The following is a 27,354-nucleotide window of genomic DNA, read 5'->3' as shown; positions in this document are numbered from 1 at the left end:
TATGTACTTCCAGGCTGAGGGTAACATGGGTTAGTGTAGCAAACACGAGGAAATTTGCAGATACTGGAAATTCAAGCAACACACACACAAAACTGCTGGTGAACGCAGCAGGCCAGGCAGCATCTATAGGAAGAGGTACAGTTGACGTTTCGGGCTGAGACCCTGCGTTCACCAGCGTTTTGTGTGTGTGTTGCTTGGGTTAGTGTAGGATTCCTTCTACACTGCCCACTTGATTTTTGCATCAGCTCCAGAATCATCAGCACTGTACATTGGACCAATCTTGAACTTTCTTTCTCTTCTCCTGTGGATAAACTGACCGAGATTGCCAATTTACTGACAAACACATATGGTAAAAAGGCTTAACTTTCAACATTCCATTTCAATGTCTAACTTTAATTGATTTTTTTTTTTAGCTGATTCAATGTGGAGAAATTCACTGAGAGGCTTTTTCAAACCCAAAAGCGTGATAAAGCCATGTTAAAAGAAACAGAATAAAAAGAGGCTCGCGTGTATATAGCACCTTTCCCAATGTCAGTCCATCTCAATATGTTTTATTTCAATGCAGCAGTTTTCAAATGTCGTGTCTGCTGGAATTTTAGAAGCTGAGAATCTCAAATTGCTACAACACAGAGGAGACCATTTGGTCCACTAAGTCTGTATGAGTGATCTATTCGCTTGCCATTCCCCACTCTTTTCCTGAACCCCAATAAATGATTTTCCAATCTAGTTCACTTTTGGAAGTCCTGATTGACTCATGGGCAGAGAATTGCTGATTATAACCTCATTCACTGGAAAGAACAAGCTTTTCTAATTGTTAGGGTGATTTTTGGGTTTAGCACATCTAGCAAACAACTTCAGCCACTTAGATTGTAGATTTAATTTTAAATGTAGCTCTGAACAATAGGTTCCTAAAAGCCTTGAAACACAGACCAGACAATGCTGATTAAAATTCATTTAGATGTCTATGGTGTGGGTGTGAATCGGGAGGTGAGAAGTTTGTGTGTAGTTTCAAAGAAAGTATTATGGATGCATTGAATTGTCCTTTGATGTTTAGCACATAAAATATCGGATCACATTGGACCGGCTAGACCTCTCCACCAAAAGCATCTCAATATGATGCCTCTGTATCTTGTTTTGTTGAATAAAGAGGCTGTTTCATAACTACCAGTACTTTTCTCTGGAGACCTCATTCGTGCAACACACAATTATCATACTCCATTCAGATCTTTTGCTTATGACTTTAAATCTGTGCCCCATTGTCAGCATAGTTGCTGAATTATAGTGAGGTTCGGTGGTTAGTGCGAGTCCTCATATTGTTGGACTCTGTTCCACCCTCCAGTATGTTTCCCTGATGGAATCTACAGTTGAGTGATGGAGGAACCCTTGGTCTCCCAATCTACCTCATCACAGCCCTTTCACTTTTCTCTGTAACTTTGTTCCACGTTCTGTTTTCATTTTACTATCTTGATTAACTTATGCCTAGAATGATCTGTCTGGATGGCACCTGAGCAAAAGCTTCACTGTATTTTGGTACATGTGACAATAATAAACCAACGCATAAAAGGACGAAAACTTTAAGGGTCATTGTAAATTATAAATCTTTTAAAGAGAGCTGCCAAAACAGGACACGTCTCTAAACAGGTTGTGGTTTTGATGTTTGCATTAATTTAGGGTCCCCATATTCTGGTACTTTTCCCCAGATCAAAATAGTTCATTTTTAACTCCTGGAAGAAATTTGTGTCAATCAGTTTGAAGGAAAACATTACACACAAGTCTGGACTAACAAGACACCTCAGCACATGCTCACATGAGGGCTGTCAGAAAAAAGAACTTGTATTCCGGGTCATATGAACGTGTAACCTCTGTGCATGCTTTCAATTAAGACGTTGGTTCATGGGAAGAGGAGAGGAAGGTAGCGGGAATTGAGGAGGAGGTTGTGCAGTCGGATTTGGCAGACCTCAAAAATTTTAAAAAGCAACATCGCTTCTTCTCAACTTAAACATTTGCAATACAATAATTGTTGCTGTTGGGAAACTTAAATTGAATTCTGTTTCACTTGGCTGCTGATCTAAGTCACTCTGAAAAAGGTTGCAACATTACTGTGCAGGGAGAAAGGAAGTCGAAAGAAAAAAATCAACTCCTGGGTGGACCCTCATACCATTAGACTGTCACCAGTAGGCATGTCCTGATCAGACAGATTGCAAGTTCTGCAATACTTATGGGAAGGAAAGTTTGGCTGTTTTGTGATGTTGAAGAAGTAATCATGATGAAGAGAATCCCTAATCTTTCCTTCCCTGATAATTTATTGGACACAAGCCAGGGCTACATATAGTCTGGGAGAAGAAGAGCTGAAGGCTTTTAATACTGGGGATCTGGGTGGTTCAGTGGACCAGACGTCGGATTTTAATCTCTGTGGCCTGATAGGATCAAAATGTCTAGTCGTTGTGAGGGGCTTAAATGCAATGCATCAGAAGAATCGTACAGCACAAAATGTGTAATTTTGTGTTATGTAATACCAGGTTTTTCAATCTCCCTTAGAAAGCCACGATATTTGAAATAGCACTCTAAAATAGACAGTGTAGGAGGTACCATTTTGAAGGTACTGTCAAAGATAGAGAAAAATAATGAGAACTTCATTGTTTTGCTAAACCTACCAGTTTAAAACTGTACTTCCTTGTTATAAGAACTCTGATTTCACTGAGCTCATTGCAACTAACAACTTCTTATGTGAAGCATCACTGAAATTGCCTCAGCTCAACATGAAACTTGTCTGATCGAATATTTCAAGTAGATGTTATTATGTTATTTCGATGAGTTAGTAAAGAACAGTGTAACACCCTGTCCACGATTAGTCTGTAAGTCTATAAGGTTATCATGGAAATGAGCGCAGTGAAAGTGGACGGATTCCAGTGGCACTCGCTCCTGAACATGGCTTTGGTATTGCGCGGTATGATGGTGCAGCAGTAAATGCTGCTGTCTCACAGTTCGGGCAATCCGGTTTCAATAGTGCCTCACATGCTGTCCTTGTGGAGTTCACATCTTCGTAGCAAAAGAGAAGTTCGTGGGCACGGACGAGAGAATAAATTGCAGGACTACAGGGAAATGGGAAGGGTAGTGGACTGATAAGTTTGCTCTGCTGGGAGCCAGCATGAATGCGTTAGACTGAATGGCCTTCTCTGTCATAATAAGAGAACACTAAATAGAGCCTGGAATATCCATTACTCCTGTGCTAGCATTGCAGATTAGTTTAGGAGAACAGAATGGAAATAAAGTCCATCATTCCATCAGGTTGTTTTGCAAGTCAGAGTGAAAATATTCCTAGGCACTAGATAATAAAAATGTTCTTTATTTTGCTCTGTAAACTTTGGAAGAGCAAGCAGAGAAAAGCAAAGCCCGTCATTTGAGTGGAAAACTCATTCAAGATGAAAGGCAATGGGCAACATGCATGGAAATTCTATTCACCACAAATTCAGTTTGTCGGAGTTTTGTGTTTGAATTAGATACACGTGTACTCACAACCTAGAGTGCACATGTTCCTCCTCCATCTGAGTTAATTCTTGTTACACATCCTCCTAATTTAGGACATTATGCTCCATTGCAGGGGCTACATAAATGCAGGATACTCTTCATGAACTTACACCATGAAAAAAAAAGATTTTTGTAAAGGGATGGACAGAAATTAGCTGACTAATTGAGGCTCTTCCTTTAGAATATTATATTACCTGGGATTTCCTTTCTGCAAAGTCTCAATACCCATGTGCTGTCCTTTAACCTTGAGTAAATATAGCAAATGTATAACTGCAGCTGAACAAATCTCAACAGAGAATGTCAGCAGCTCTGTAAAAAGTATCACTTCAGTGCAGTTAGGATCTGACAAGTACTGGCCTTTGGATTATTAAAAAAAATGAAATTCTCTCTCAGGAGAGGTAATGGTATAATACAATTCTGACTAAATGTGCTATATATGACTTAGGAGAGTCACACTATAAATAATATTTTAATTCCTGCATGCTGGTAAGCATGAAATCTACAATTTAAAAAAAAGATTCTTTGTGGCTTTCTTCCTGATGTGATGCACTGAGTAGCTTGACAGAGAAAGAGCAGCTCTTCCCTTTTCCTGAAGCCACCACACAATATTCCGAAAGCATAGGATGGCATCCGTTAGTCTCGCAAAACCATGGATCTGCGCCTGGAAAGTCTTACTTCAGTCTCTCCAGGGTGCAGGCCTGGGCAAGGTTGTATGGAAGACCGGCAGTTGCCCAAGCAGCAAGTCTCCCCTCTCCACAACACCGATGTTGTCCAAGGGAAGGGCAAGGGCCGATACAACTTGGCACCAGTGACATCGCAGGAGTTGCCAGAGCGAGGTTGAAGGCAACATCGGACTGCCTTAGGGACTCCAGCTCCGGATTTGTCCTCAGGGTTTACTCCCGAAGCCTTTCCCATAAGTGGGTAATGGCCACAAGGCAGTGGAGGTTTGAAATCAGAGTTTTCCCTCTCTTAGATGAACTGCCTCACCAGGCTGACGAGCTCCATCTACCCGAAACACTGGTTTTAAGGCACCAGGACCTGCTTTCGCCCCTTCTCCTGTCAGTAGAAACAGTTCCGCTGGGCTTAGAGGCTAAGCCACACGAGAAGGCCAGGAGTTGGACTTGGTTGACAGAGGCTATCCGAGGTGCATGCCGTGAGAAGCATTTTTAGGTAGTGGGAGCTTGTCCCCACTACCACTCTTCAGCTCGACAACCTTGGAACCATAGCATAGCATTGAAAGCATAGACAAGTGAGAACTGCGAATACCGGAAACGGGATGTTGGGGTTACTCAGCATCGCAGGCGGCATCTGTAGAACGACCAACAGCCAATGTTTCGTGTCAATGACCTTCATCAGAACTAAGACATATATATACATAAGTTGTCACAGCTTTGTGTGCCTTTAGTACAGGATTATAAAAACCACAGGGAAACTATTTCCACAGAAATGAGAGTGGGAGAAGAATTCCCATAAAATAACTTGTAACAATGAGATGAGTAAGAGATACTCATAAGAGTAATGTCTGATATAATATTCCTCCCGGGAGGGGGGAGAAGATGGCGGTGCGACGGCAGCACGCGCGGCCACTTCGGTGATGACATCTGTTATCTGTCAAGTAGGGGACCGTGCACAATTCTGATTTGATGGAGACAGACGTGAGAGCACAGCGGAACATCTGGAAGACTTCTGGAATGCCCACTTCGCTGCCGCTGTTACTGTGTGGTAACTGGAACCTCCGGAGCTGAAGGCCCCGAAATCCTCGGCTTTGCCTGTTTCAGCGGCCAGGGAGAGGTCGAAGGCGCTCGGCAGAGGATGGCGCTCGGGAGGCTGGTCGGAAGCTCGAAGTTTTCGGATGGATGGACTCAGTGTCGGCTGTGGTCGGCTGCTTCCAAGGTTTTGGCAAGTTGACGCTGCCTGGAGGTTTATGGCAGGGAGTTTCTCCCTTTTGCCGCCTGCTACTGGGGACTCGGGAGTCGATCGACTTTGGGACTTTTGAGACTTTTTTTACCGTGCCCATGGCTTGTTCTTCATCAAATTATGGTATTGGTTTGCACTGCTGTAACTATGTGTTATAATTATGTGGTTCTGTCAGTGTTAGTCTTTGGTCTGTCCTGTTTTCTGTGATATCACTCTGGAGAAACATTGTATCATTTCTTAATGCATGTATGCATTTCTAAATGCCAATAAAAGAGGACTGAGTGTTCTCATAATCTAATCTAAAGAATTAAAGTTCAAAGTAAATTTATATTCAAGATCCATATATATCACCATATACAAACCTGGGATTCATTTTCTTGTGGGCATACTCAATAAACCCAATAACCGTAACAGAATCAATGAAAGACCACATCAAAAGGGCAGGCAACCCGTGTGCAAATAACAACCCATGCAAATACAAAAAGAAAGAACAAGAAATAATAATAATAATAAAGCAATAAGTACCTAGAACATGAGATGAGAGTCCTTAAAAGTGAGTCATAGGTCTTGGGAACAGTTCAGTGTTGGGGAAGTGAAGTTATTCCCTCTGGTTCAAGAATTTGATAGTTGAGGGACAACAGCTGCTCCTGAATCTGGTGCTGAGAGTCCTAAGGCTCCTGTACCTTCTTACCGATGTCAGCAAAGAGAAGAGAGCATGACCTAGATGGTGGGGGTCCCTGAAGACGGATGCTGCCTTTCTGTGACAGCACTCCATGTAGATGTGCTCAATGGTATGGAAGGATTTACGCATGATAGACAGGGCTGTATCCAGTACTTTTTGAAGGATTTTCCATTCAAAGGCATTGGTGTTTGTATATCACGCTATATACTTTCCACCACACACACTGTATATAGGAGTTTGTCAAAGTTTTAGATGTCATGCTAAATCTTCACAAACTTCTAAGGAAGTAGAGGCACTTTCTTCATTTTTGCACATATGTGCTGGGCCCAGGACAGATCCTCTGAAATGATAACCCTAGCTGACTGTCTCCACCTCTGATCCTCCAATGAGGACTGGCTCATGGACCTCTGGTTTCATCCTCTTGAAGTCAATAATCAGCTCCTTGGTCTCGCTGATATTGAGTAAGAGGTTGTTGTTGTGGCACCACTTAGCCAGATTTCCAATCTCCCTCCTATATGCTGATTCCTCACTGCCTACAACAGTGGTGCCATCAGCAAACTTGAATATAGCATTGAAACTGGGCTTAGCCATGCAGTCATAAGTGTAAAGTGAGTAGAGCAGGGAGCTAAGCACACAACCTTGTGGTGCACTTGTGCAGACGGAGATTGTGGTGGAGATGTTGTTGCCAATCCAAACTGAATGGGGTCTATAAGTGAAGAAATCGAGGATCCAGTTGCACAAGGAGGTATTGAGGCCAAGGTCTTGAAACTTATTGGTTAATTTTGAGGGAATGATAGCTTTATTGTAGATTTCATCATCACAAAATGCTTAAGCAGACCAGTGTCTATCGGTTGACTATACTTAGACAAAGGCTGAACTGATGATGGACATTTGCTAGTGATGAAGTCAGTTAGTTCCGTCAGTGAAGCAGCAAATACATTATAGACAGACAGTGGGCATACAGACATTACAAGAAGGAAAACTATCTTTGTTGATGTTCCTGCCAAACAACTATTTCCTTTGACTTTGTTATCTGATGTCTCTGCATAATAAAAAAAACTGTTTGTAGAGAATTCAGTACGCTATGTAACTTATAGTAGACATCAAAGGGTTTACAGCATGCAACATCTGTGCTCTCCCTCTCCCAGGGCTGGCTTCTTGTTTAATTTACATTCTGTTTATGCAATAGAACAGGGAGTCGGGATGTGTCTGCTACGTCCACATGTCAGTGAGTCAGACAGACATCATAAACTGATAACCAAAGAACTCCTATCTTGAGATCAGTTGAATTACTGAGAGCAGCAAAGCAATGTTGAAGAGAAAGGATCATGTCAATCTTTTAGTTGTTGACATTTCTTTCAGAAATAGATAATATTATGTAAAATGATGAATGAAACAGCAAAAATATCTTCCCCCTTAGTCACTGGAAATAAAAGCAAATAGATGAAATGCCCGACCTGCTGAGTTCCTCCAGCATTTTGTAGACGAAAACATTGCTTTGTTTATTCATCACTGAGACATCTCAGAGTGAAGTTTTAACAGTATGACTGGTCTTTCTGCCTGGTAACCTCTTTGGCACTTTTTATTGTGTGATCTCTCTGCCCTTCATTTGAACTGATCAGAGATGGGCACAGGGGGGCCAAATATTTTTTTCAGAGGTTTGTTTAGGCATCTTGCCATTTGCTAAGAATGGAAAAGTCATTATTCAGTGAGTATCTCCACTCTGCAGCTGTGCACAGTGTGCAGATCACCATGATAAATCTTGTGAGGGTATAAAATTTAGAACATAGACCAGTGGAACATAGAACATTACAGCACAGTATATGCCCTTTGACCCATGATGCTGTGCTGACCATTTTCTACTTCAAGAACAATCTAACATAGCCCTTCATTTTTTTTTCATCCACGTGCCCAAGAGTCTCTTAAATCTCCCTAATGTACCTGTCTCCACCACCAACTCTGGAAGTGTGTTCCGCACACTTGCCATTCTCTCGGTAAGAAACCTACCTCTGACAACCCCCACGAACTTTCCTCCAATCATCTTAAAATGGTGTCCTCTGGTAATACCCATTTCCACCCTGGGAAAAAGTCACTGGCTGTCCAACCTTTCTATGCTTCATCATCACAATCACTTCTACCAAGTCACCTCTCAGCCTCCTTCATCCCAAAGAGAAAAGCTCGAGCTCACTCAACCTATCCACATAAGGCATACTCTCTAATCCAGGCAGCATTCTGGTAAATGTCCTCTGCACCATCTCTAACGCTTCCACATCCTTTCTATAATGAGGCAACCAGAACGGAACACAATACTCCGTATGGTCTTATCAGAGTTTTATAAGGTTACCTCATGTTTCTTGAACTCAATCCCCTGAGTAACGAAAACCAACACACAACTTGCTTTCACAGCCACCCCATCAACTTACACAACTTTGGAGGATCTATGTATGTGTAACCAAGAACCCCTCTGTTCCCCCAAACTGCCAAGGTTCTTGTCATTAACCTTGTATTCTACCTTCAAGTTCAACCTTCCAAAGTGTATCACTTCACACTTTGCCGGATTGGTCTCCACCTGTCACTTCTCAGCCCATTTCTGCATCCTATCAATGTCCCATTGTAATCTACAACAGGTGGGATTTCCCGGTGGCCACCCAGTTTAATTTTACTTCTCATTCTCATTCCCATGTCCGTCTATGGCCCCCTGTACTGCCTCTCTTAGGTTGGATGAGTAACACAACATATTCTGTCTGGGTAGCCTCCAACCTGACTGTATGAACATAATATTCTCTAACTTCCAATAATTTCTCCCCCTCTCTCCTCTCTCTTTTTTTCCATTCCCCATTCTGTCTCCCCTCTTACCCCTTCACTTCTCTTCATTTGCTTATCACCTCCCTCTGTGTCCCTCTCCTTCCCTTTCTCCCATGGTCTACTGTCCTCTCTTATCAGATTCCTCCTTCCTTTTTCAAAATGGGGAGAAAATTCAGAAATCAGAGGTGCAGAGGGACTTGGGAGTCCTCCTCCTGAATTCCCAAAGACTTAACTTGCAGGTTAAAAGTTGGTCGTAAGGAAGGGAAATGCAATGCTAGCATTCATTTTGAGAGGACTAGAATATAAAAGCAAGGATGTAATGCTGAGGCTTTATAAGGCATTGGTCAAACCACACTTGGAGTATTGTGAGCAATTTTGGGGCCCTTATCTAAGAAAAGATGTGCTGGCATTGGAGAGGGTCCAGAGGAGGTTCAGGAGAATAATTCTGGAAATGAAAGGGTTAATCTATGAGGAGCGCTTGATGGCTCTGGACCTGTACTCACTGAAGTCTAAAAGAATAAGGGGGGGATCGCATTGTAACCTCTCGAACGTTGAAAAGCCTAGTTAGAGTGAATGTGGAGAGGTTGTAACCTATAGTGGGGGAGTCTAGGAACTGAAAGCGCAACTTGAGAATAGAAAGATGTCCTCTTAGGATGGAGATGAGGGGGAATTTCTTTAGCCAGAGGGTGGTGAGTCTGTGTAATTCAGATAGCTGTGGAATCCAAGTCATTGGGTTTATTTAAAGTGAAGGGCGATAGGTTCTTAATTAGTAAGAGTGCCAAAGGTACAGAGAGAAGGCAGAAGAATGGGTTTGAGAGGGATAATAAATCAATCATGTTGGAATGGCAAAGAAAATTTGATGGGCCAAATGGCCTAACTGCTCTGTGTCTCATGGTCTTCAGACTTTACCTTTTCCACCTATTCCCTCACAGGTTCTCACTTCATTCCCTCTTTCCCTTCACCTGTCAGTTTGTACTCTTTCCCTTCCCCCAACCTTTTTATCCTGGCTTCTCCCCCTTCCTTTGCAGTGTCGATAAAGGGCCTCAGCCAAAAATGTCGCCTATTTATTCCTCTCCATAAATGTTACCTGATCTGCTGAGTTCATCCAGCACTTTGTATGTTGCTCTTGACTTCTATGAACCTCTTTTGTTTAGGAACAGGTGGATGACTAGAGTGAAGGGAGGACCAGCCAGGAATAAAAGTGCACCAAGATTCAGAGGAAGTAGGGGAGGTCCTTGATGAATACTTTGACTCGGTATTCACTAGTGAGAGGGACCTTGACAAATGTGAGAACAACATGAAACAGGCTGATATGCTAGAACAGGTCGGTGTTAAGAATGTTGTTCTGGGAGTTTTGAAAATCATTAGGATATATAATTCCCTGGGGCCAGATGATCCTTGCATCCTTACTGACCACATGTGTAATACCAGATTATCAGATGGTGGAAAATGTTATTCCTTTGTTCAAGAAAGGAAGTAGAGATAACTCTTGGAATTATAGACCAGTGAGCCTTACTTCGGTGGTGGGCACATTATTGGAGAAGATTGCTTAGAGACAAGATTGATGAACATTTTGTGAAGCATAGACCGACTAGGGGTAGTCAGCATGGCTTTGTGAGGGGCAAGTCATGCCTCATGAACCTGATTGAAATCAATGAGGATGTGACAAAGCACATTGATTAAGGTAGACCAGTGGACATGGTGGATGTGAATTTTAGTAAGGCAATTGATAAAGATCCCCCATGATTGTCTCAGTTGGACTGAGTATATTCAGGAATTGTTTGAAGACGATCGAGGTGAAAAACCAGAAATTAAGAAGAACATTGAAGGTGCAAGTATTTTAAAATCTGAAGTTTGTTATGCAATAAATAAGATGAAGAAAGGAAAGGCAGCAGGTCCTGATGAATAAGTAATGGGAAAAAATTATTGCCCTTGAAGATTATGGAATTGAAAAACTTACTGATTTAATCAATGACATTTATGAGACTGGAATAATACCAGAAGAGATGAAAAAGTCAGTATTTATCACTCTTCCTAAGAAACCTGGAGCAAAAGAATGTGATTTACATAGGACCATAAGTTTATTGAGTCATATCACTAAGATACTTCTAAGAATTTTGATGACAAGAGCTAAAAGTAAGGTACAAGCTGAAATAGGTAACGAACAATGTGATTTTGTGAAAGACAAAGGTACAAGAAACGCGATGTTAATGTTAAGGATACTATCAGAACGAGCTATTCAAGTGCAAAAATATTTGTTTATTTGTTTTATCGACTACACAAAAGCATTTGATAAAGTGAAGCACAATAAGTTATTTGAAATATTACAGGAAACTTTAGATCTAGATTCGAAAGACTTCTGCCTAATCAGAAATCTGTACTGGGAACAAACTGCCGCTGTAAGAATAGATGGAGAATTGAGTCAGTTTACGAAAATCAAGAGAGGCGTTAGACAAAGGTGTGTTTTCTCCCCTGATTTGTTTAATGTGTACAGTGAAACAATATTACAAAAAATAAAAGACATCTTGGGAATCAAAGTTGGCGGTGAAAACATCAATAATTTCAGATATGTGGAGGACACTGTGTTATTACAAGTATGGAGGAAGAACTACAAAACTTAATTGATATAGTTGTTGAAGAAAGTGCAAAAATGGGTCTATCTATCAATCGCAAGAAGACAATGTATGGTGATATCCAAAAAGAAGGAGAATCCTATCTGCAGGCTGAAAATAAACGGGGAAGATATAAAACAAGTACAGAACTTTTGCTGCTTAGGAAGCTGGATAACATCAGATGGCAGGTGCGACATGGACATCAAAAGAAGAATAAGGATGGCAAAAGACACCTTTACGAGAATGAAGAGAGTATACTGACCAACACTAAACTAGGCATGACAACCTGCCTCAGAGTACTGAAATGTTACAGTTATTCAGTTATGTTATATGGATCAGAATGTTGGACAATATATAGTAACATGAGGAAAGAAACTGAAGCAGCAGAGATGTGGTTTTTGAGGAGGATACAAAGATTATCATGGACAATACGAATATCTAACAAGGATGTCATGAACAGAGCAAGCACAAAAAGAGAAATAATGTATGAGATCACGAAAAGGCAATGTAACTTCATTGGACGTGATTAGGAAAGAGGAGTTAGAGTGCACAGTAATTATGGGAAAGATTGAAGGGAAGAAAGCAAGAGGAAGGCAAAGACAAATGATGATGGAGACAGCAGCCAGAGAACTGGAAATGAATACCAATGAATTGATCCACTTGACCCGAAACAGGAGTGTGTGGTCCATGACAGTCAAAGCTCAATCTGGGCACGGCACCTGATGATTGGCTCATTCAGAAAGTCAGGAGGCAGGGGATCCAGGGAAACAGCTGTGTAGATTTAGAATTGGCTTGCTCATGGAAGGCAAAAGGTGGTTATAAATAGAGCATATTCTGCCCAGAGGTCGGGCACCAGTGGTGTTCTGCAGGAATTTTTTTTTTGGGACCCCTGCTTTTTGTGATTTTTATAATAACTTGGATGAGGAAGTGGAAGGGTGGGTTCCTAAGTTTGCAGATGACACAAAGATTGGTAGAGTTATGGATACTGTAGAAGGATGTAGCAGGTTACAACAGGATACCATCCATAAATTTGCTGATGATATAATCATTGTTGGTTGAATCTCAGATGGAGATGAGAGGATGTACAGGATTGAGGTATACTAGCTGTTTGAGTGGTGTCACAGCAACAACCTTACAGTCAACGTCAGTAAAAGGAGAGAGTTGACTGTGGAGTGCAGGAACATGAACCAATCCTCCTAGAGGGTGTCAAGATCTCTGGGGGTCTAACTTGGTCACAACATATTGATGCAGTTATAAAGAAGGCAAGACAGCAGCTATATTTCATTAGGTGTTAGAAGTGATTTGGTTTGTCAACTAAAACACTTGAAAACTTCTATAGATGTACCGTGGAGAGCATTCTGACAGGGTGCACCACTGTCTTGTAATGGGGGCGGGGGGAGGGGAGGAGGTGCTACTGTACAGAATTGAAAGAATCTACAGAAAGTCATAAAATTAGTCAGTTCCATCTTAGGTACTAGCCTCCGTAGTACCCAAGATATCTTCAAGGATTGGCACCTCAGAAAGGCGAGAAACATTACTATAGACCCCCATCACCCAGGGCATGCCCTCTTCTCATTGTTACCATCAGGAAGGAGGTACAGAAGCCTGCAGGCACGCATTCAGTGATTCAGGAACAGCTTTTTTTCCTCTGCCATCCAATTCCTAAATGGACATGCAACCCATGAACACTACCCCACTTTTTAAAAATATATATTATTTCTGTTTTGCACTATTTTAATCTGTTCAATATACATATATATACTTACTGTAATTTATTTATCTATTTATTTATTTCTATATACTCATGTATTTTTGTACTGCTGCTGCTAAGTTAACAAATTTCACGGTTCATATCTATAGATTCCCCCAAAGTTGCTGAGAAATTGATGGGTTGTTGAGAAGGTGCATGGTGTGCTGGCCTTCATTACTCAGGGGACTGAGTTCAAGAGCCATGAGATAATGTTATGGCTCTATAAAACTCTGGTTAATCAGCACTTGGAGTATTGTGTTCATTTCTGGTCGCCTCATTATAGGAAGGATAAGGAAGCTTTAGAGAAGAGTGAACACATTTTAATTCCATGTCCCATTCCCATTCTGATATGTCTATCGATGGCCTCCTCTACTGTAAAGATGAAGCCACACTCAGGTTGGAGGAACAACACCTTATATTCCATCTGGGTAGCCTCCAACCTGATGGCATGAACATTGACTTCTCAATCTTCCGCTAATGCCCCATCTCCCCCTCGTACCCCATCAGTTATTTATTTATTTATATACACATTCTTTTTCTCTCTCTCCTTTTTCTCCCTCTGTCCCTCTCACTATACCCTTTGCCCATCCTCTGGGTTTTTTCCCCCCTCCCCCTTTTCTTTCTCCCTAGGCCTCCTGTCCCATGATCCTCTCATATCCCTTTTGCCAATCACCTGTCCAGCTCTTGGCTCCATCCCTCCCCCTCCTGTCTTCTCCTATCATTTCAGACCTCCCTCTCCCACTTTCAAAACTCTTACTAGCTCTTCTTTCAGTTAGTCCTGACGAAGGGTCTCAGCCCGAAACGTCGACTGTACCTCTTCTTAGAGATGCTGCCTGGCCTGCTGCGTTCACCAATAATTTTTAAGTGTGTTGATAGGAAGGATAAGGAAGCTTTAGAGAAGAGTGTAGATGAGATTTACCAGGATACAGCCTGGATTAAAGAGCATCTTATTGAGTATAAGTTGAGTGAGCTAGTGTTTGATCTTTGGAGAGAAGAAAGATAAGAGGCGACTGAATAGAGGTACACAAGATGATAAGATGCATAGATTCAGTGGATATCCAGAGACCTCCTCCCAGGGAGGAAATGCCTAATACCAGGGGTCATAATTTTAAGGTGATTGGAGGATAGTATAGGGAGATTGTTAGAGGTAAGTTCTTTACACAGAGTTGTGGATGTGTGGAATGCCCTGCCAGGGGTGGTGGTAGAAGCAGGTATATTAAGGACAGTTGAGAAACTCTTAGATAGGCACATGGATGAAAGAAAAATAGAGGGTTATGCAGAAGGGAAGGGTTAGATTGATCTTAGAGTAGGTTAAAAGTTTCAGCACAACAATGTGGGCCTAAGGTCCTGTCCTGTGCTGTGTTCTATGAAATAATGGAGTATTAACAACACAAATGTCATTGGAAGGGAAATATCAAGTTAATAAACGATAGTTTTCAAAATTCAGAATATATTTATAAATAGTGCAGCCTATGGAATCACTGACTATCCTGAGGGGGTCATGTTATATCCTGTTCCAATGAATCACTGATCGTCCCAAGAGGGATTACAGTATGTACTGTCGGAGGAATCACGGAGTCGCATTATAATCCTGACCCATGGAAACCCACACTGTACAGCAACCTGCACAGATGGCGATACATTTCTGAAATGTTTATAAATATGAATCATCAGCAGACAATTTTAGATGAAAAATGCAGATGTAATGACATCACTGGTTGCTCGGCATGTTTCCTCCATACTGTCATAAATTGGATATGAAAACTCCAATTTATAGTAGAAAAGCCTGGAGCATGTGGTTCTTCTATATTGCACCTGTGCCTATTTAACAGGATACTTAGCTAACGTTGGGATATCTGACTGGGCAGTTTCAGAACTGAATGTAGGCTGCTCAGACCCTTCCATAGTCCACAGTATACACAGAATGCTGGAGGAACTCAGCAGGTCAGACAACATCCTGATGAAGGGTCTCAGCCTGAGAGGTCAACTGTTTATTCATTTCCATACATGCTGCCTGACTCGCTGAGTTCCTCTAGCTTTCTGTGTGTTTTGCCTTGGATTTCCAGCATCTGCAGATTTTCTCCTGTTTGTGACAATCCACAGTACGCTTAAATTAACAGGTGATGTTTTCTTTTCTGCATTTGGCTTTCAAGATACTTGTTTAGTGGGTGTCTGGCAGTACTCCATTCAAAGCCCAGCCTAGTGTAGCCTCGCAGGAAGGGTTGATCCCAGAGAGACTGCAGAAACACCACATCCCGCCTGAAGAATGTACAGTATCCAAAGGCTCAAGCAATGTAAGACTGCCATCGCATAAATACATGAAGTTCTACGGTAGATTTTTAGCTACATTCTGACACTAGACTGTATTACCATGATAAAGTTAGAAGTGGAGGTTCACACTGATGGTTGCATATTATTCAGTTGCTTTTTCAACTTACCAGAAAATAAAGTGGCAGAACCTAAATCACAACTACATATAGGCAGCGAAGTATTAAATAACATAAAAATGCCAGACTAATTTATAACGTAACATCTACAACAAACCTAATCTGTATAATTAATGACATTATCACTTTGAGTCACTCACCATCAACATGTTGGAATAAGCATAATCAGAAACTGAATTGGACCAGTTACATAAATGTTGGAGTAGTAAGAACAGGGTCAGGGTCTGGGTATCCTGAGGTGAGTAATTATCTCCTGACACTCCAAAGTCTTTTTGCCATTTACAAGGGACATCCGGGTTGTAATGGAATACTGAGACACAAGACTGCAGATACTGGAATCTAGAGTAATGAGCAAAAGGCTTGAGGAGCTCTGCAGTTCAAGCACTGTCTAGAGGCAAAGAGGTAGTCAATGTTTTGGATCAAGACTGAGAGAATACTGTGCTGGAATTCTCTCCCCTTGCCTCGATGCCTGCAGCTTCAGCAACCCTCAAACTCAACAGCATTGAGGACAAAACAATCTATTGGCATCCCATTCATTATATTGTCTCCCCATCACTGTTGCACAGTGGCTGCTGTATGTGCCAGGAACAAAAGGCACATTAGTTACTTGCCCAAGCAATTAATAGAAACACCTAAACCCACAAACTTTACCAGCAAGAAGGCTTCAGGGGCACGGGAACACCAAGTTGCATGCCATCTGTGGAAATTTATGTCTGTTTCTTCTTTGTTGCTGGATTTAAATCCTGGAATCCCTTCCTCAAAAGCACTGTGGCAGTGTTTTTCATCTGAAGGACTGCAACATTTCAAGAAGGAAGTAGCTCATTGCCACTGTAAAATGGTATAACGTGAACAAAGTCACCAGAAAGACACTGAAGCTGAATGGATACAGAAGTGTTTTATTCAATAAAATGAGACACTCTCAGAGGAAGGGGCCAGTTTGACCTAATATTTCATTACATTTTATATGATAAACATCAAAGGGCAATTCTATAGTTACAATGTATCTACAATGCTTCCTTTGAATTACATATAATTTTCACACCTCCTTCTTCGCACCCACACTCCAGATACTCTAAATGAATGTTAATCAACATCGTCTGCTTTTCAATTGACTGGTGTCCACAGGTCAGGGGCTGCATTTTAAATTTAGATTACAATCCATGTGGAGGTCTAAAAATTGGTTGCTGAAGTTAATATTTGCTATATGCCCTAACAGCCACCTTTCTCAAGAATTGTCATGTGTAAGTAGTAAATTCTAGACTTGCCAGTGATGACCAGACTCTGAAACATGAATGAAAAAGAAAACTCCAAAAAGGGAATCAAACTAAAAAAAAGAGTACAATTATGCTACGTTCTTTGACTGCAAATGTTTAGCTCATAAAACTGTCCTCAGAGAAATCTTAATAAACAGGCTGATCTATTGTGTAATATTTAGAAGAATATGGTGGGAAGAGCCAGAAATAAAATGAAAATAAAAGTAATGGATAAAAGTTGCATTCATAGTAACACATCATGAGGTTCTAAATGATATGCTGTTCTGTTTCAGCTCACAATTCCCAAATTCCCTGTGGTTGTAAAGATGGGCCACGCTCATGCCGGCATGGGTAAGGTAAGTGGTATCAACGCAAAAGCAGCCTTGGGCACCATCAATCTCACCAGAATATAGGAGTAGGAGTAAGTCAATAGAACCATTTAGTTTGTCCTGCCATTCAATATTATCATAACTCATTTGCCCCTAGACTTAATTCCTCTTCTGTGCCTATTTCACACAGCCCTGAGTTCCCCAAACTTCCAAAGATTTATCCATCTCAAAGACTTATCCATTTCCACTTTAAAGTGAACAAGCCTCCACAACCCTCTGTTGCTGAGAATTTTAGAGTTCTGTGAGAGGAAATTCATACAGCCTTCAGTTTTGAACAACTGCTCCTTACCTTGCATGTCCCATTATTTGGGGCTCTTGGCTTGAATACCTGTTATTTGATATTTGGGAAATCTCACTGTTTGTCCTATCATGCTCCATTAGAATCTTACACATTTCAATAAGAAAGGAATATATTTTCCAGTTTTTCCAAACTTTAAGCAGTACAGGTGTCACTTTTTAGCTGTTCGTACAGGACAATCCTCTCATCCCGTGAATTAGTAGAGTGAATCACTTCTGGATTTGCCTGTAATTTAATAAGAGAACCAAAGCTCTGCACAGTGTTCATGATATGGCCTTACCAACATCTGTAAAGTTGTAAGCAGGAGCCAGTAAAGCACCTCATTTATAAACTAAACAGAAGTGCATGACTCACTTTAATTCCTGGGCTTCTGGTGTGCCCTAATTATTTCAGAGTAGAACATAGAACAGTAGACCACAGTACTGGCCGTTCAGCCCATTTAACCTACTCCAAGGTTAATCTAACCCTTCCCTCCCACATAGCCCTCCATTTTCCTTTCACCCATGTGCCTATCTAAGAGTCTCTTACATGTCCCTTATGTATCTGCCCCCACCACCATCCCTGGCAGGGCATTCCATGCACCTATCACACTCTTTGTAAAAAAAAAACTACCTCAGACATCCCCTCCCCCTTACGTTCTTCCAAACACCTTCAAGTTATATCACTCATATTAGCCATTTCCACTCTGGGGAAAAATATTTGGCTATCCTCCAAATCTATGCCTCATGCCATCTTGTACAACTCCACCAAATCACCTCTCAGCCTCCCCCTTTCCAAAGAGAAAAGCTGTAATTCGCTCAGACTATCGAAATAGGACATGCTCTCTTAATTCAGGCAGCATATTGGTACAACACCTCCATCTCTAAGCTTCCATATCATTCCTATAATAGGTGACTAGAACTGAACACAATACTCCAAGTGTAGTCTAACCAGAGTTTTATAGAGCTGCAACTATTACCTCACGAAAGTCATGGATCACCGGAGTTCTCTATACCATAGGACCACTGATACTTGTGTAACATCCTGGTTCACAATTTTACTGCATTGATGTATTTCCATCTTAGCAGTTCTGTAAGAGCAGTCAGTTCTACTTTCAGCCTGTTTGCGTTACCGTTGAAGATAAGGGATGCTTAAGGATGTGTGTCATCCAGTTAGAATGGTGGAACCGGGAGAAGGTTCCAGACAATGCTGGGGGGAAAGGGGGGGAAGGTTGGTCTTTGTCTGGTGGGAATGAAGAGAGAAGATGCTGAAGAGAACTGGTCGTAGGATTCGATCCGGTGGTAAAATGCGATTCGATGGATCGGTGAATGTGGCTTTTGGAAGATTTGAGCTCCAACCTGTGCATATTTTACTGCTTAATTATAATGGGCCCTTTTTGTTTTTTCTTTCTTTTATTTACTCACACTTTGGTTAAGTTAACATTCAGAAATATGCTTTAATATTGTATGAAGTGTGTGATCTGTTATTTAATGCTGACGGGCAACTGCAGGGCAGAAAAACACACAGCTTTCACACAAACTGGGGTTTGGGTGGGCGAGACATTCCAACCCTGTGGATTGGGCTGGACCAAAGTCGTATACACCCTAGATGTACGAAGCCTGAGGAAGCTGGGTTCTCACCGCGGAATCCAGTGGCTGTTAGCGAGGGGTTATTGAGCCACATTTCCAGAGACACCCAGTAAAAGGGGGTTCATAAGTATGCTTAAGACAGCTGTATTGAGACACTATAGAAATCAAGGGTTAAGGGCATAGTAACTCAATTGATGTAAGTTCAACCATGATCTCATTCATGGAGACCATAGCCTGCTCTTGGTTCTATTTGTATCAAAAATAGGGGCCATTTGACAGAATGTTAAAGATGGAAGTTGGAGAAGAGGAGGCTAAGATAGAAAATGAGAATACTCCATTAATACAGAATGGCACAAATAAGTTATGTCATCTATGATACTCAAATAGTAAGAGTTAAAGTATATTACATGTTTTAAATAAATGAAAAGGATGAAAGAGAAATGTTTCCCTTTAACTTCAGGTGTGTACACTTTCATCAAGAGACAGAGATCAGACAAGGTATGAAGTACAAAGTTGACCAGTTAGCCTGACCTCGGTGGTTGGAAAGGTGTTGAAGTTGATTGTTAGGTATGAGGCTTTGGGGTACTTGGAGGCACGTTGTAAAATGGGCCAAAGACAGCATGGTTTCTTTCAGAGCAATCTTGTCTGACAGATATTTTGGGATTCTTTGAAGAAATAACAATAGGATAGACAAAGGAGAATTCATGGAAGTTGTGTACTTAGATTTTCAGAAGGGTTCTGACAAGGTGCCGCACATGAGGCTACTTAGCAAGATAAGAGTCCATGGTACTGTATTACAGGAAAAATATCAGCACGGATAGAGCATCAGCTGACTGGCAGGAGGCAGAGTGGGAATAAAGAGGGTCTTTTCTGGTTGGCTGCCAGAAATGAGTGGCATTCCGCAGGGATCAGTTTTGGGATTTCTTCTTTTCACTTTGTATGACAATTATATGATTTGGATGACGGCCTTCGGGTCACCTTTGGATGATATATAGATAGGTGATGATGAGGAAGCATGGAGTCTACAGAAGGACTTAGATAGATTAGGAGAATGGACAAAGAAGTACCAGGTGGAATACATTGTAGGGAAGTGTATGGTCATCTACTTTGGAAGAATGAATAAAGATGGAGACTATTTTCTAAACGGAGAGTGTATTCAAAAATTAGAGGTGCAGAGGAACCTGGGAACCCTTGTGCAGAATTCGCTCAAAATTAACTTGCAGATTGAGTCAGTGGTGAGGAAGGCAAATGCAGTGTTAACATTCTTTTCAAGAGGACCAGAATACAAAAGCAAAGATGTAATGCTGAGGCTTTATAAGGCATTGGTCAGACGGCAATTGGAGTATCATGAGCAGTTTTGGCCCCCTTATCTAAGAACAGACATGCCAGCATTTGGAAGGACCCAGAAGACATTCACTAGGATGATTTGGGGAATAAAAGGGTTAATGTATGAGGAGCGTTTGATGGCTCTGGGCCTGTACTTGCTGGAGTTTATAAGAATGAGGTGTGATCTCATTGAACCTATTGAGTATTGAAAGGCCTGGATAGAGTGAGTGTGGAGAGGATGCTTCTGATAGTGGGAGAGTGTAAGACCAGAGGGCACAGCCTCTGAATCAAGAGATGTCCATTTACAACAGAGATTAAGAAGAATGTCTTTACTGGAGGGCGGTGAACATGTGGAATTCATTGCTACAGATGGCTGTGGCCAAATCATTGGGTATATTTAAAACGGAGGTGATAGATTATATGGAAAAGAGTAAACAGTCGATGCTTTTGGCTGAGACCCTTCGTTAGCATGGGAACGAAAGAGGAGAAGTCAGAGTAAGAAGGTGGTGGGAGGGGAGGAAGAAGTACAAAGTGGAAGGTGATAGGTGAGACCGGGAGAAAGGGAGGGGGTGAAGTAAAGAGCTGGTTGATTGATGAAAGAGGTAAAGGGCTGGAGAAGGAGGAATTTGTTAGGAGAGAATAGAAGACCATGGAAGAAAGGAAAGGAGGAGGTGCACCAGGCGAAGGTAATGGGCAAAAATGACATAAAGTGAGAGAGGAAGGGAGGAAAACAGGAATGGAGAATGGTGAAGTTGGGGAGGGGCAATTACGAGAGGTTGGAGAAATCGATGTTCATGCCATTAGGTTGGAGGCTACCCAGATGGAATCTAAGGTATTGCTCCTCTAATCTGAGTGTGGACTCAACACAGCAGTAGAGGAGGCCATGGACTGACATGTTGGAATGGTAATGGGAAGTAGAATTGAAGTGTATGGCTACCAGGAGGTTCCACTTTTTCTGGCGGACAGAGTGTAGGTGGCACCGGGGGATTCTGATTTTTCTGGAGGGCTGAGTGTAGATCCCCTCCTCACTGATCTCGCCCCCCCCCCCCCGGTACTTATCCTTGCAAGTGGCTTTCAGCAGGGATCATTCCCTACAAACTCCCTTGTCCACTTGCCCCTCCCCACTGATCTCTCTCCTGGTTAACACTCATCCCTCCTGGAACTTACCCGTGCAAGTGGAACAAGTGCCACACCTGCCCCTACTCCTTCTTCCTCACTACCATTCAAGGCCCCAAACAGTCCATCCAAGTGAGGGAACACTTCACCCATGAGTCTGTTGGGGTCATCTACTGTATTCAGTGCTCCCGGTGTGTCCTCCTGTATAACAGGGAGACCTGATGTAGATTGGTAGACCACTTTGCTGAGCGCTACACTCTGTCTGCCAGAAAAAGTGCAATCTTACCTGGTAGCCACTCATTTCAATTCTACTTCCACTTCCATTCTGACATGTCAATCCATGGCCTCCTCTACTGCCACAATGAGACCACCCTCAGGTTGGAAGAGCAACACTGCATATTCTGCCTTGGTAGCTTCCAACATTGATTTCTCCAACTTCCAGTAATTTTTTCTCCTCTCCCTTCCCTCCTTATATCCACACTCCAGCCTCGTACCTCTTCTTCTCACCTATATATCACCTCCTCCTGACCGTTCTCTCATGGTCCACTCTCCTCTCCTTCTTCTCCAGCCCTGTACCTTTTGCACTTATCATCTCCCAGCTTCTTACCACATCCCCCTTCCCCCACACACCCCACACATCTGGCTTCACCTGTTAGCTTCTAGCTTGTCCTCCTTCCCCCCCTGCTCACCTTCTTATCCTGGCATCTTCCCCCTTCCTTTCCAGTCTTGAAGGAGGGCCTCAGCCCGAAACATTGAGAGTTTATTAATTTTCATAGATACTAACTGGCCTACTGAGTTCCTCCAGTATTGCTCTGGATTTCCACCATCAGCAGAAACTCTTGTGTGTATTGTAAACCAAAACACAACACATCCTCAAATTTGACGTAAAGCCTGTACCCCTTCCCTGAGAGGAACTGAGCAGTTTAAAAGTGTGTATTAAAGTCCTGGTCTTACACCAGTTATTAATTTCCAAAGCAGCAACTTCGATGCATTGCAGTTGTTCTTGTATTCCCAGTGAACCAGAGCAAAATCTACTGCGGATAACAAATGAGTCCATGAATTATTGTCCAAACTAGGGGCGTAGAGATCTCTTGTCATTGGATGAACTGAACCTTCTCCGTGATTCCATCTGGTCATCTGTGAAACAAATCATAATTCTGTAAGAGAATCTCAATAAACTCATCTCATGTTGACTGAACTAAAAATGCAGTGAAAGAACTTGCCCGGAGGTTACATGCTTGGTAGTGGCATGTCTCTCACCTTCACTTCATGGGGTATGGGAGAAAGTATCAACTTGATGAAGGCTGGAAACTACTCTCCCTTCATTTTCTTCAACACAATGTGTATTATCACACTATTCAATCAAAAAACCTAATACAATAGGTGGACAAGTTATTTTTAGAGCTGCCCTGCAATTAAGCATTAATTTCCAGTACAACAATATATGTATTGATTCTCTGTCGACAAAGTAAAAATAAATTGTTGGTTTCCATATATGGCAACGTCAAAATGAGTAGATAATGTCAATTGTTGCTTAAATTAAAACATTGTGGCAAGATTAGCACGACAATGCAGATAACAGGTTAGTGGGTGCACACCTACTCCAGCTGTTACGCTGAAGTAATTTGGCAGTTTTGACCGTGCCTTAATCCAAAACGGAAAAGACCCACTGAATTTTAGTTTATGTCGTTCCATTGCAGCAATATAAAGGCAGAGGAAGAAATAATTTTTTTGTCAACTGTGCTGTGATGTCTGTAAATATGCTGAGCAGAATGGTGAGGAAAAATCGCCAAAAAAAGCCTTATTTTATTTGTCCCAAAGCTTGCTTTTCCTTTTTTAATACCAGTTCAGGTTCTGTAACCTGAGGCATTTGGATCGCTTCTGGATTTGCCTGTAATTTAATAAGAGAACCAAAGCTCTGCACAGTGTTCATGATATGGCCTTACCATCATCTGTAAAGTTGTAAGCAGGAGCTAGTAAAGCACCTCATTTATAAACTAAACAGAAGTGCATGACTCACTTTAATCCTTGGGCTTCTGGTGTGCCCTAATTATTTCAGAGTAGAACATAGAACAGTAGACCACAGTACTGACCCTTCAGCCCACTTAACCTACTCCAAGGTTAATCTAACCCGTCCCTCCCACATAGCCCTCCATTTTCCTTTCATGCATGTGCCTATCTAAGAGTCTCTTACATGTCCCTTATGTATCTGCCCCCACCACCATCCCTGGCAGGGCATTCCATGCACCTACCACACTCTTTGTAAAAAAAAACTACCTCAGACATCCCCCCGCTTACTTTCCTCCAAACACCTTCAAGTTATATCACTCATATTAGCCATTTCCACACTGGGGAAAAATATTTGACTATCCTCTCAATCTATGCCTCATGCCATCTTGTACAACTCCATTAAATCACCCCTCAACCTCCCCCATTCCAAAGAGAAAAGCTGTAATTCGCTCAAACTATCAAAATAGGACATGATCTCTAATGCAGGCAGCATACTGGTACATCTCCTCCATCTCTAAAGCTTCCATATTCTTCCTATAATGGGTGACTAGAACCAAACACAATACTCCAAGTGTAGTCTAACCAGAGTTTTATAGAGCTGCAACTATTACCTCACAAATGTCACGGATCACTGGAGTTCTCTATCCCATAGGACCACAGATACTTGTGTAACAACCTGGTTCACAATTTTACTGCGTTGATGTAGGTATTCCATTTTAGCAGTTCTGTAAGAGCAGTCAGTTCTACGTTCAGCCTGTTTGGGTTACCATTGAAGATAAGGGATGCTGAGGGATGCGTGTCATCCATTTAGGATGGTGGAACTGGGAGAAAGTTCCAGAGGACGCTGGGGGGAAGGTTGGTCTTTATTTGGCGGGAGATGAAGAGAGAAGACGCTGGAGAGAACTGGTCGTAGGATTCCATCAGGTGGTAAAATGCGATTCGATGGAGCCACTGCGGAAGGTTTACCAAGGATCGGTGAATGTGGCTTTTGGAAGATTTGAGCTCCAAACTGTGCATATTTTACTGCTTAATTATAATGGGGCCTTTTTGTTTTTTCTTTCTTTTATTTACTCACACTTTGGTTAAGTTAACATTCAGAAATATGCTTTAATATTGTATGAAGTGTGTGATCTGTTATTTAATGCCGGCAGGCAACTGCAGGGCAGAAAAACACACAGCTTTCACACAAACTGGGGTTTGGGTGGGCGAGACATTCCAACCCTGTGGATTGGGCTGGACCAAAGTCGTATACACCCTAGACGTACGAAGCCTGAGGCTGGGTTCTCGCCGCGGAATCCAGTGGCTGTTAGCGAGGGGTTATTGAGCCACATTTCCAGAGACACCCAGTAAAAGGGGGTTCATAAGTATGCTTAAGACAGCTGTATTGAGATACTATAGAAATCAAGGGTTAAGGGCATAGTAGCTCAATTGATGTAAGTTCAACCATGATCTCATTCATGGAGACCATAGCCTGCTCTTGGTTCTATTTGTATCAAATTAAGGGGCCATTTGACAGAATGTTAAAGATGGAAGTTGGAGAAGAGGAGGCTAAGATAGAAAATGAGAATACTCCATTAATACAGAATGGCACAAATAAGTTATGTCATCTATAATACTCAAATAGTAAGAGTTAAAGTATATTACATGTTTTAAATAAATGAAAAGGGATGAAAGGTAAATGTTTTCCTCAAACTTCAGGTGTGTACACTTTCATCAAGAGACAGAGATCAGACAAGGTATGAAGTACAAATTTGACCAGTTAGCCTGACCTCGGTGGTTGGAAAGGTGTTGAAGTTGATTGTTAGGTATGAGGCTTTGGGGTACTTGGAGGCACATTGTAAAATGGGCCAAAGACAGCATGGTTTCTTTCAGAGCAATCTTGTCTGACAGATATTTTGGGATTCTTTGAAGAAATAACAATAGGATAGACAAAGGAGAATTCATGGAAGTTGTGTACTTAGATTTTCAGAAGGGTTCTGACAAGGTGCCGCACATGAGGCTACTTAGCAAGATAAGAGTCCATGGTACTGTATTACAGGAAAAATATCAGCACGGATAGAGCATCAGCTGACTGGCAGGAGGCAGAGTGGGAATAAAGAGGGTCTTTTCTGGTTGGCTGCCAGAAATGAGTGGCATTCCGCAGGGATCAGTTTTGGGATTTCTTCTTTTCACTTTGTATGACAATTATATGATTTGGATGACGGCCTTCGGGTCACCTTTGGATGATATATAGATAGGTGATGTTGAGGAAGCATGGAGTCTACAGAAGGACTTAGATTAGGAGAATGGACAAAGAAGTGCCAGGTGGAATACATTGTAGGGAAGTGTATGGTCATCTACTTTGGAAGAATGAATAAAGATGGAGACTATTTTCTAAACGGGGAGTGTATTCAAAAATTAAAGGTGCAAAGGAACCTGGGAACCCTTGTGCAGAATTCGCTCAAAGTTAACTTGCAGATTGAGTCAGTGGTGAGGAAGACAAATGCAGTGTTAACATTCTTTTCAAGAGGACCAGAATACAAAAGCAAAGATGTAATGCTGAGGCTTTATAAGGCATTGGTCAGACGGCAATTGGAGTATCATGAGCAGTTTTGGCCCCCTTATCTAAGAACAGATATGCCAGCATTTGAGAGGATCCAGAGGACGTTCACAAGAATGATTTTTGGAATAAAAGGGTTAATGTATGAGGAGCGTTTGATGGCTCTGGGCCTGTACTTGCTGGAGTTTATAAGAATGAGGTGTGATCTCATTGAACCTATTGAGTATTGAAAGGCCTGGATAGAGTGAGTGTGGAGAGGATGCTTCTGATAGTGGGAGAGTGTAAGACCAGAGGGCACAGCCTCTGAATCAAGAGATGTCCATTTACAACAGAGATTAAGAAGAATGTCTTTACTGGAGGGCGGTGAACATGTGGAATTCATTGCTACAGATGGCTGTGGCCAAATCATTGGGTATATTTAAAACGGAGGTGATAGATTATATGGAAAAGAGTAAACAGTCGATGCTTTTGGCTGAGACCCTTCGTTAGCATGGGAATGAAAGAGGAAAAGTCAAAGTAAGAAGGTGGTGGGAGGGGAGGAAGAAGTACAAAGTGGAAGGTGATAGGTGAAACCGGGAGAAAGGGAGGGGGTGAAGTAAAGAGCTGGGAAGTTGATTGATGAAAGAGGTAAAGGGCTGGAGAAGGAGGAATTTGTTAGGAGAGGATAGAAGACCGTGGAAGAAAGGAAAGGAGGAGGTGCACCAGGGGAAGGTGATGGGCAAGAAAGGACATAAAGTGAGAGAGGAAGGGAGGAAAACAGGAATGGAGAATGGTGAAGTTGGTGGGGGGCAATTACGAGAAGTTGGAGAAATCGATGTTCATGCCATTAGGTTGGAGGCTACCCAGATGGAATTTAAGGTATTGCTCCTCTAATCTGAGTGTGGCCTCAACACAGCAGTAGAGGAGGCCAAGGACTGACATGTTGGAATGGGAATGGGACGTAGAATCAAAATGTATGGCTACCAGGTGGTTCGACTTTTTCTGGTGGACAGAGTGTAGGTGGCACCGGGAGATTCTGATTTTTCTGGAGGGCTGAGTGTAGATCCCCTCCTCACTGATCTCGCCCCCCCCCCCCGTACTTATCCTTGCAAGTGGCTTTCAGCAGGGATCATTC

The 27,354-nt window shown here is 42.0% G+C and overlaps 1 protein-coding gene across 4 annotated transcripts in view; it reads left to right on the top strand.

The window, feature by feature from the left end:
• The window catches only part of LOC134351601 (synapsin-3-like), a 337,761-nt gene that overhangs the window by 278,845 nt on the left and 31,562 nt on the right, over positions 1-27,354 (top strand). For all 4 annotated transcript variants that reach the window (XM_063057970.1, XM_063057968.1, XM_063057969.1 and 1 more), the window contains exon 7: positions 17,288-17,350. In XM_063057970.1, coding sequence (XP_062914040.1) covers positions 17,288-17,350 — 63 coding nt within the window. The remainder of the gene's footprint in view (positions 1-17,287; positions 17,351-27,354) is intronic.

The sequence above is a fragment of the Mobula hypostoma genome, chromosome 9 (genome assembly GCF_963921235.1).
Source record: "Mobula hypostoma chromosome 9, sMobHyp1.1, whole genome shotgun sequence".
In the NCBI taxonomy this organism is placed as follows: domain Eukaryota; kingdom Metazoa; phylum Chordata; class Chondrichthyes; order Myliobatiformes; family Myliobatidae; genus Mobula; species Mobula hypostoma.
This window is presented reverse-complemented; position numbering and strand designations above follow the sequence as displayed.